The 11,310-nt window shown below is 43.3% G+C and overlaps 1 protein-coding gene across 2 annotated transcripts; it reads left to right on the top strand.

Annotated features, from left to right (window-relative positions):
• The first annotated feature begins 2,272 nt into the window (after positions 1-2,272).
• arsh (arylsulfatase H) lies at positions 2,273-10,673 on the top strand. Of its 2 annotated transcripts, none has more exons than XM_061692726.1 (11): positions 2,273-2,359; positions 3,718-3,867; positions 3,958-4,079; positions 4,150-4,272; positions 4,542-4,744; positions 6,234-6,454; positions 6,556-6,692; positions 6,870-7,007; positions 7,485-7,644; positions 7,715-7,836; positions 8,412-10,673. In XM_061692726.1, the coding sequence occupies exons 1-11, from the start codon at positions 2,355-2,357 to the stop codon at positions 8,765-8,767; spliced, it is 1,737 nt and encodes a 578-aa protein (XP_061548710.1). In that variant the 5' UTR covers positions 2,273-2,354; the 3' UTR covers positions 8,768-10,673. The 2 variants fall into 2 exon arrangements, with proteins under 2 accessions (XP_061548710.1, XP_061548711.1); XM_061692727.1 differs by having other exon boundaries at positions 2,282-2,359; positions 3,732-3,867.
• The last annotated feature ends 637 nt before the right edge of the window (positions 10,674-11,310 follow it).

The following is an 11,310-nucleotide window of genomic DNA, read 5'->3' as shown; positions in this document are numbered from 1 at the left end:
ATTAATATTAATACTGTGTAACGTCAAACGCAGTCTGCAATTTTTCAATGGGAAATAAAATAAAAGTACAGTGGTGCTTTGAATTGCGAGTTTAATTTGCTCTTTGACGATGCTAGTAACGTAATATATACTGTCTGTGTGTGTGTATATTTATATACATTCACACCTATATATATATATATATATATATATATATTTATGTATTTATGTGTGTGTATATATATACAAAATTCAATGTTTAAAGAAGCCCCTGAAATAAATAATTATTAAACATGTTCAGTTGAATTGAATTAATGTTCATGTTTTTTGGTCACTCCATAAGTTCAAAACAATGGGCACAACCGGAAGCTTTAGTTTCTCACGTCTCACATGATTAAATATGACATTTCACAATGTAATTGATAAATGGATGATGGAATTCATGAATTCATATGTTGATTCATTCAATTTGGTGCCTTGCCTTTACATTTAATTTCAGGACAAACAACCCTCAACAAAGCTATTTCATTCATTTGCGATGACATAATGCCATTATATAAATTTCATTATCGACATTTCAAAATTATATTAAATTCATAATCATGTCATTCTTCAAGAGGCTCTGAAAAAAATAATTATTTAAAAGGTTAAGTGTAACAATTATATGATATCCATCCATCCATTTTCTGAGCCGCTTCTCCTCACGCGGGTCGCGGGCGTGCTGGAGCCTATCCCAGCTGTCATCGGGCAGGAGGCGGGGTACACCCTGAACTGGTTGCCAGCCAACCGCAGGGCACAGACAAACAGACAACCATTCGCACTCACAGTCATGCCTACGGGCAATTTATGGTACACAAATTAGGTTTCATATCATTAACAATTTCAGTTTATATTTCAATTTAATTCATGAAAGGATACTTTAATGATGCAAATGCCTATATTATTTATTGAATTTTGGCTTAAACCTGCCTCCAAAGGGAAAACAAATAAGGTTGTACAACTGTACTTTCAGGTTTTTGTGATGACGTCAGTTACTGAACCGAAAAAGTGGCCGAGCACGTCCGCCTGTGTGCTTTTTATTTATTTATATATTTATTTATTTTTACGGCAGACGGGCGTGCTTTACGGCAACAGTTGTCCCTTTGAACTGTCGAATCTGTACTGCGGTCAAGCCAGCCTCCACTCGAAAAGTAGCAGTCAAGCCAGCCGCCCCTAATTTTGTTCATACTAGGCATTACGGTAATAGGTCGCCAACTCGCGGCGACCTATCACCTTCAAAATAAAAGCTTCCCAATAATACGGACGTCAGTCCTCTTCGGTTTAGGAATGCAACCAGCAAAGTTCATTTGAATCTTGTGATACATTACATACATAGATTAAAAAAATGTACTTTATTTGATATCTTAGGAAAAATAAATGGTAATGGACTGCACTTATATAGCGCTTCATCTGCATCATCACAGTGCCCAAAGCGCTTTACAAAGCCTCACATTCACACACACATTCGTTAACCAATGGGCGACTGCTGCCATGCGAGGCGCTGCCAGGCCCACTGGGAGCAAATTAGGGTTCAGAGTCTTGCCCAAGGACACTTCGACATGCGGACAGTCGTAGCAGGGATTTGAACCTGTTCTACCTACTGAGCCAAAGCCACCCCAACATAATCCCATCGGTATCGCAAGACAAGTCCAGATCTGTGTGACAGACCACCAAGGACTCCGAGAAAAGAGGTTTGATGAAGATCTGATGTGGCATTTCAAAATAAAAATCTCTGAAAACTGCATATGTTGCTTTCATTACCCCTGACTGAAAAAATCTGTTAAATCTTTTTAATGAGATATCGCAACACCGGTCCAGTTCTGGGGGACACTACACCTCCCCAGGCCTACAACAAAAGAGATCCCATCAAAATCTGATGTGGCATTTCAAAATAAAAGACTCTTGAAATTGGTATATTTGAAATTGGTATATTTCAAGAGTGTTTTATTTTGAAATGCCACATCAGATTTTGATGGGAGGCTTTGTAAAGCGCTTTGGGCACTGTGATGATGCAGATAAAGCGCTATATAAGTGCAGTCCATTGCCATTTATTTGTGCTAAGATATCAAATAAAGTATTTTTTTTAAAAATGTATGTATGTAATGTATCTCAAGATTCAAATTAACTTTGCTGGTTGCATTCCTTAACCGAAGAGCACTGACGTCCGTATTATTGGGACGCTTTTATTTTGAAGGTGGCTCCGCCGCGAGTTGGCGACCTATTACCGTAATGCCTAGTATGAACAAAATTAGGGGCGGCTGGCTTGACTGCTACTTTTCGAGTGGAGGCTGGCTTGACCGCAGTGAATCACTAACCTCTGTTGAACTTTTGCAGCTATGCGGTAAGTTCATGTTTAAACAAATAGAGGCGAAAGGGTGGCAAAAGTCTACAGCACCAAAACCTATCTGTACTTATACTCGTTATGTTGGCATTGGCACACACTAATTTGAACTGTAATGTCATCATTGTCATTTAGAAATGGACAAAAGCCCACCTTCCTCTTGTGTGCAGTTACTGTTTAACGACGCTTCACTTGACAAACCTTTAATGCTTTGTAAAAAAATTTTTTAATAACGCGCAGGTGTTCCTCGCTTTACGACGAACTTGCCCGAGCGTGTACGTAAATCGGAATCGTCCTAACTTAACTCTGCTTATGTATCTATGTAATTAGTCAAAATATAACATTTTCTGCTTTGTTCGTGATCATATTTGGTTATTTATTTCTTTACTTTCTTAACTAGTTAGTCCTAACTTAACTACGCTTATGTATTTATGTAATTACAGTCAAAATATAAATGTTCTGCTTTGTGATAGTATTATTTTTTTTCTTTTTCTTTAATTTCTGAACTAATTAGTCATAACTTAACTATGCTTACGGATGTATGTAATTGCAGTCCAAATATGTAACATTTTCTTTTTTGTTTGTAGTAGTATTTACTTACTATTTAATTTCTTAAATAGTAACAGCTTATCCTCACTCAAGTAGTAATTTTGCACAAATTACCTTTGATTCTGTTATTTATAATAAATGCTATTCATCTATGTGAGGACACTGATCATGTTAAGCCTTTCTCCGAATAGTCATTGAAAATGATTTAACAAGGTAGGAACTAGATAGATACAGTGGCGGTTCTCGGGGGGTCGGGACCAGTGCCCCTCTAACGCTGGGCTCACCCCCCCACCACGAATGGATTGTGTTATGCTAACGAAACTGTCAAGTGCCTGAACTAGGCATAGCTTGATTGCTAACTGCACGATGTAGTGGTAGAAACGGGCCAAGCTATTATTACTAAATAACTCGCAATTACGCCAAATAGCCAAATGAAAAGATGTCTCTCTGTGCTTAAATACTGGGGGCGGGCTGACTCATGCTGTTTTCTGTTTGCGTCAGCGCACCCATGGTTTAGCCCCTCCAGAAATATCGGGGATTTTTACGCCATAGCTCATCAATTCGGTGATAAATTGTTCTCAGTCTTTGCACATTTGTACGACGAGAAAGAAGCCCGGTGGAATGCAATCGCAGAGTCGGTTGCACCGAACATTACCAAAAACATGGCCCCCATTTGTGTGTTGTAAAACAGTGTTTTTTTTATTTTTTTTGGACTCGACGTATGTGCTTCCAAGCAACACATTTTGGTGAGGTCGCCAAACTCTACATAAGCAAAGCGTGTGAAAGCGCCTCTCCAATGTCCCATTCAGGCTTTTTCTGCTAGCACGTCTCCTCCTGTTCCCGATGCTCGCGAGCAACGTCGCAGGGCAGGAGAGCATCAGAAAGCCCAACATCGTTCTGGTGATGGCGGACGACTTGGGAATCGGTGATGTGGGTTGCTACGGTAATAACACCATCAGGTCTGTCCAAGTTGGTGTTACAGTCACGCGCACTTTTCGTCAAGTACGTGGTCTGAGCTTCTTGTTGTCATCCCTTGCGTGCCACTGCAGGACCCCCAACATAGACAGGCTGGCCTCCGAGGGGGTGAAGCTGACTCAGCACATCGCGGCCGCCCCGCTGTGCACCCCGAGCCGGGCCGCATTCATGACCGGACGTTACGCTGTCCGCTCAGGTTTTTTTTAATGAAGACTTTTGAGTGCACAGGACTTACTTTCTGTTTGTTTACATGTAACTCTTTTCAGGGATGGCGGGGTCAGGCGCAGTACAGGTCATCTTGTTCCTGGGTGGATCGGGCGGGCTGCCACCTGGCGAGACCACTTTTGCCAAGAGGCTGCAGCGACAAGGATATACCACCGGCCTAGTTGGTAAGAGCTGCGATTGGCTGGCAACCAGTTCAGGGTGTACCCCGCCTCCCGCCCGATGATAGCTGGGATAAGGAGGCTCAGATAATGGACGGATGGATAGTTGGTGAGAGCTTCGTTATTTATTGAGCCTATTTCCTCTTCCTCCGAAGTGTGGTCATGGGCAACCCCTAGTGGTCCACAGATGTGTTGCTTCAAATCACACGTTTTTATTACTTCATCTCGCGTCCGATCACTAACTATCAAGTAAAGATACTCTACAACCGATGCAGGTAAATGGCACCTTGGCGTGAGCTGCGAGCACACAGGGGATCACTGTCACCACCCCAATCAGCACGGCTTCAGCTTCTTTTACGGCCTGCCTTTCACCTTCCTTAACGACTGCGTTCCGGGAATGGGGACGAGGCTCCAGGCCGGCCTGCAGCACGCTCTCCGAAATATGTCCGTGTTGCTCGCGGTTGGCCTTTTCACACTGGTAAGGCCTGGTACACACATACTATAAGGATTTGCCAAATAATTGAAAGATTGGTTATCTGTGGCAGATCCCACACTTGAAAGTAAAAAAAAAAAAAAAAAAATCAGACATTTAACAGTTTTGGTCGTATTGTGTATGGTGTGCTAACATAATAATAATAATAATACTAATAATAATAATTCATGTGATACGATGGCGAATATCATTGACATGCTAATGGTTAGCATCAATAGTTGTGGTTTTATTTGAACACAAATGGTGGAACAACACATGTAGACGTCACCGATTCCCAAGTCGTCCGCCATCACCAGAACGTTGTTGGGCTTTCTGATGCTCTCCTCCCCTGCGAGGTTGCTTGCTAGCACCGGGAACAGGTGGAACAACACATGTGGACATTATATACATGTAGTCATGTAGACAAAAACTCACAGGCATATATAATTGATCCTGTATGAAAAATGACTAGTAATAAAGAAACTTACTGAGTAGTATTAGGAAAAAGAAGTCTATTATTCTTGATTTGTGTCTGTATGGCTGTATTGCACAGTACGGACTCCTGGTGGCCAAGACAGGCACACCAGAAGGAGCAGCAGACTCAACCAGATTGCAGCATTACGTTATGATGCACAGTGTTTAATGCTTTACATTGTGTTTAATTAAAAATTATCTTTTTTTTTTTTTTTTTTTAAATTAGCCTCTTAATTCATTTATATTAACTTTAAATGAACATTATTTAGCTTTAACCTGGAAACTAAAATTTAAAAAAATTTTTTTTTTACAAAGTTTCCCCAAAGTATGGCAATATCTGCTCTTGGGTTTGAACTCTTCACATCGAGAAAAAGAACACCTTTCAGATGAATCCTAGTCTAAATCAAGCTTTAGTTCCAATGTCGACAGCAATTTTCTAGATTCATCAGTACAACAACGAGGCCGACTCCCATTTTCAAAATGGCTGCGCACATGAAACCAGGCTTCACCTCCCATAAAACATCCCAGAAAGTGAAGGTCAGAGATGGAAAAAGAATAAGCAGTCGTGCAAGTGAGTGTTATTGATCATCTCTAATGAAATATTGATATATTTGAAGTATGTTTGGATTCAATAAAAATCCGAAATCTGAGCAAGACAGCAATTTCTGTCAAAACTAGTACCCGGAAGATGTAATCATCGCGACATAAATCGCCAGCATATAAATCTCCCAGATTTTCTTGCAGCCATAAAACTTGAAATCGCTCTCCTCCAAATTGACCCAAAAATGGATTCATCTCACTCCCGTTATCAGCAGCTCACTTGACGCGGTGGGAGGTACAGCATTTGTTTGCTGATGTGTCTTGGTCATGTACTGTACACACATTGTCGTTAAGTGTATGAAGTGCTGCCTGCGTCCACAAATGAAGGTAGAAGACACTTTGCTGGCCTTTTCAATCCACTAGCGCCACCCCAGCCATCTTTAAGTGGATGACAGAGCCGGCGACTCGCGTCTGTGCGCAGGTATGTGTCCGTGCTTGGGGCCTTGTCGACATCGGCCTGTGGCTCTTGGTGGTCCTTCTCTCGTCGAGCGTCCTGGCAGTCGCGGTGTGGTACGTTCCCTTCGGACTGCTGCCCAGGTGGAACTGCATCGTCATGAAGGACCAGAGCGTGGTGGAGCAGCCCATGACGGTGGAGACGCTGCCCGTCAGGATGCTGACTGAAGCGCAGCGTTTCATCGAGAGGTTACTGGAAAGCACTTCTCATATTTGGGAACGTTCGCATTTTAGATTTACTGTTAAGTGTACGGCAAGTCCAACGGTATATCTGCTTTTCTTCTCTCCAGGAATGCTCATCGTCCGTTCCTTCTGTTCTTCTCGCTGGCTCACGTGCACGCGCCGCTCTTCCGCTCAGCGGCCTTTGCTGGCAGAAGCCGCCACGGTCGCTACGGCGACGACGTGGAAGAGATGGACCGGCTCGTCGGTAAGCCAGCCTCGATAAAACGGCACGACACAGCGGAACCTCTAGATCGGAATGCTCCGTCCGAACGAAGGCGGCACAATTTGAAAAACTGTTGTGAAATCGAAACGAATTGGAGCATCCCGGAACACTTAGAGAAGAATTTCACTGGACATAATGACTACTCTTGTGTTTTTGTAGGTGAGCTAACGAAGACTGTGGATTCATTGGGCCTGGCCAACGACACTCTGATCTACTTTGCATCAGACCATGGAGGACATCTCGAGGAGTCTCATCCTCTGACTGACCAGGCAGGAGGATGGAACGGCATCTATCGAGGTATTTAGCGCCTTACCCCCTTATGTCCACCATAAACGTAACAAAAAGCTCCTCTTTTACTTGACTTCCAACAAGATATGTGCTTTTATGAAGTCAATGTTTTAAGTAACATTTTCATATTCTTAATGGTCATGCAAGTGTGAACACAACTCAACCCCTGTTAATTGTAAAAGAAAGTCAACTTTAATGACCAATGACTAACGTAAAGGTGTGCCGTGTCACGTTTACAGGTCCTCACCAAAGTACGCGGGGTCAAAAAAAAAAAAAAAAGAAAAAGAAAAATTCCTCGGAGCTAAGTTTAGACAATAGAGCAAAATCCAAAGAGTGTTGCTTAAATCTGTCAGTCAGTCGCTCAGTTAGTCAAAGTGCTGCACGGTTATGGAATTCAGTCATACACATACAATAAATATAAACACAAATCAATTTTAAAAAAAAAACTTAAGCTTAAATAAACTCTCCTAATTTTGTCCCATCAAGGTGGGAAAGCCATGGGAGGCTGGGAAGGTGGCATCAGAGTCCCCGGTATCTTCCGCTGGCCGGGCAGACTGGCAGCTGGGAAAGTGGTGAACGAGCCCACCAGCCTCATGGATCTCTACCCCACACTGAAATATCTGGCTCGGGACACCCAACCAGACAGGTCTCGCTGACATTTGGACCGTTTTAACGTTTTACGAGGTGCACTGTAGTAATGTGAGTTTCCATTCAAGACCCTTGGATGGCCACAACCTCATGCCGCTGTTGGAGGGGACGGCGGATCGATCGGAGCACGAGTTCATGTTTCATTACTGTGGCAGCCACCTACACGCCGCACGCTGGCACCCGGCAGACAGTAAGTTAACAGCAAGTGAAAGTATACCTAGCTAATGGTGGTGTATAACAATAGTGAGCTATAACAATGGGATAGAGTGAACCCCTGTGTATTCGCACTTCGGCATTCGCAAGTTTGTGGATTTCTTTTTCTGGAACCCACCCTTCGTTCTTTACAGCAAGTCTCTTTTTTTGCTCGGTCCAAAACAATGAACGTATTATTCTGGTGGAATCTTGGTGGTGTTGCAAGGTTTATTTCATTGATAGTTTTTTTCGTCTGCGTTAGAGATCTCCTGTTTTGTTGGCGGTCCTTGAATGCACCTTGTGCACAGACAAAAGTGAAGGCACATTTCTGTTTTCTCTCCCAATGCAGCGACTACTACCCCGTGCGGTCTACTTTGCTTTTACAGTTTGTTTCTATTCCCTTCCCTAACATATATTATTGGGTATAAATGCCAAAGGTATATATATATATATATATATATATATATTTATAATTGGCTATATATATATATATATAAAAATCAGCGGATTGGTGAATCCGTGGATGCCGACTGTACAGCAATGCGACAACACCTCAATGTCATTTTTACCCAGGTGATTCCATCTTCAAGGTGCACTTCTCCACCCCAAACTTTTCACCCCCGGGCGCCGTGGGATGCTATGACACGCAGATCTGCCTGTGTCACGGAGACCACGTGACGCACCACGACCCACCGCTGCTCTACGACCTTTTCCAAGATCCCTCGGAGTCACGGCCGCTGGGCCCCGACACGGAGCCTCGCTACGCGGAAGCCCTCCGTCGAGCGGCCGAAGCCGCGTACAGGCATCGGCGCTCCTTGGCAGGCAAACAGCCGGACCAGCTTACCTGGGAGAAGCTTCTGTGGAGACCCTGGCTTCAGCCGTGTTGCGGAACATTCCCCTTCTGTGGCTGCAAAGAAGACACAACGTAGTAGAGAACAATTACTGGACTTTTTAGATTAGGACAGGAAGGAGGTTGTAATTTACACCGCGTGCCTTTAGAGGGCAGAGTGAGACTGTGTTTGGCCAGCTGTTCAAGCGGCTAGGGGAGGGAGTTGGCTCAATGCTACCACTGGGATAGTTGACAAGGATTATAAAAAAAAAACAAAAAAACATCTGTGGTTAAATATACAGCCGGGTTGTTGTTCATTCTAAGTCTGAATTCTCCCTTCATTCAAAATATAAGAATGAGTTGATTTTGAGGGCTATCTTACATGATGTCCATGGTAAGGTCCCACAAGGCTCTGTGAGATCCTTGTTCAGTTTGAAGGCAAGCTTGACGAAGGTAGCTCCGTTCAAAGGTCACATACATTTCGGTTGCCTGTTTTCCTCGCCAGGGCTCCCCCAGGCACAATTTGCAATATGTATTACTGGGATTATTATCTGAAAGGCAAGAACACTTATTATTTTGAAGGGTATTCAGCACACGGTCGCCTTAGTAACCGAGGTATGTGTTCATCTTCGTCTACTAGTTGCCCTTCTCAACTTGTTTTCAATAAATAACTTGGATTCTGCCTAGTAACAATTGGTGGGACCTTGAAAATGCTTGTTGGGCGTGAAAGGCATGTGCATTCTTTTCTTTTTCATTTTTTTTTTTTTTTTAAAATAATGATTGCACTTCATGAAGTCTGCATAGCAACAGCCCGGCTAATGAATCAGAGCAATTGCGTTGCATTATATTGCTATGTTTGTTATATTTTATTTCAGTGGTGACATTTTATGACAGATTTGTGTTGTCTGTGTGATTTTTAAAAGACAATTACTTTGAAAAACATCCATACCACTTATCCTGACTAAGGTCGCAGGTGCGTTGGAGTGTATCCCAGTCGACTCTGAATAAGAGGCGGGGCCTGAACTACAGCCTGAACTCACATTCACACCTACGGGTCAATTTCAATTCTTCAGTCGGCCTACCGTGCATGTTTTTGGGATGTGGGAGGAAACGGGGAAAACTTGCAAACTCCACACAGGCGAGGCTGGATTTGAACCCAGGTCCTCAGAACTGTGAGTGAGATGTGCTAGCCAGTAGGCCACCGTGCAGCCTAACAGGTGCCATTGTTTCATCAAAATAGCCCTGTAGGTGTGGCAGGCCTATACCGTGCGTACGGGCCTGTGAGGCACAAACAATTTGAGCCTATGGATTTTGCCTAGTAACAAGTGGACCAGACCGTGAAAATGCGTATTGGGCGAGGCAGGCATGTGCAGTTTTTTAAAAAGTTTTTTTTAGATTGTGCTGCATGATTTTTTTTTTTCCTAGCATCAAATGACCTGACAAGTGAATCTGAGCCATCCATTTACCCTACGATGGTATGGCTGCAAGATTTCTATTTCAGTCATGACATTTTGTAATGACTGATGATATATTTATGTTTGTGCGATTTTACAAGACAAGTGTGTATTTAAAAATATCAAAATAAGACCACGAGATCATAGTGTTTGCGATATATATTTTTTCTTGTTTTTTTTTTTTTTTGTCAATGGGGGACAAGGAAAAACAATCAAATGAATGTATCCTTATGATAGATATTTCCAATGTCATTTCAGTTGTGAACTTTTAAAGTGATTTATGTAGATTTCTTGATTTGGAACCTTTTTTATGACTTCATTTAGGTACAGAAATGAATGTCAGTATGACACTGCACTTTGTCGGTAACATGCGCACGCTCCCCTCCCCCCTTTTTAACTTGTTCTGGCCTCATGTCAACATTGGAATTTGCTTTTAGTTCAGACACTTTCAGGAAGTACTCGGAAAGCTAGGGTGGATATAGTCCCTGTGGGCCTGTAAGGATACCCTGTGGCTCTCCATACTGTATCTTCACCAATAAAAGACTGTAAAGACTGTGGGAACCTCTCCAGCCTCAGTGTCATCATTCATCATCATCAGCTCTTGGCCCGTCTCCTTCCAGCAGTGGCTGACTGTCAAAACATCAGCGTTGACTGCAGCAGAAGCCAATAATTGCTCTCCTTCCCATCCCCGATCTCCTCGTCTCTTTCTCCTCCATCTTCTCAAACCGCTCTCTTCATCTCCTCCTCCGCCTCCTCCGCCGTGCCTGCGGCTATTCAGCTTGCATCTGCACGTGAGTCGGGAAACGTCACTTACATCATTACTGTAATCGTTGCCGTTTCTAGCATAGTATTTCCTCCTTGGGCCCCCCAGCAGAGAGATGTGCCCCGATCCACTTGAAGAGCATTTCCGTATCGCCTCTGTTCTATCTGCGAAAAGTAAATCAAGCAGCCGAGCGTACCTAATAACATTTGCCTGCGCATCAAAGTTAATGATGGCTGGTGGGGTAGAATGTTGCTGGCCTTTCATCATGCCGCACATGGAAGCGAAACACGACCGGCATGGACGCACACGTGTCTCGGTGCACGCGTTGTATATCATGTGCAGAGCGGGTGAGGCTGCTCTCTGCAAAGGTCAATGGTGCAGGAGAAGCCATAAAGCATTTCCGCAACACCCGCTTTGACACACACA

Source organism: Phycodurus eques, chromosome 12 (genome assembly GCF_024500275.1).
Source record: "Phycodurus eques isolate BA_2022a chromosome 12, UOR_Pequ_1.1, whole genome shotgun sequence".
In the NCBI taxonomy this organism is placed as follows: Eukaryota; Metazoa; Chordata; class Actinopteri; order Syngnathiformes; family Syngnathidae; genus Phycodurus; species Phycodurus eques.
The sequence above is the reverse complement of the archived record's forward strand: the minus strand, read 5'-3'. Positions and strand labels throughout refer to the sequence as shown.

Coding starts and splice junctions, on each gene's coding strand:
- arsh (XM_061692726.1), top strand. Junction 7,008..7,484: donor ATGGAACGGCATCTATCGAG/GTATTTAGCGCC, acceptor TGTCCCATCAAG/GTGGGAAAGCCATGGGAGGC. Junction 7,837..8,411: donor ACGCTGGCACCCGGCAGACA/GTAAGTTAACAG, acceptor ATTTTTACCCAG/GTGATTCCATCTTCAAGGTG.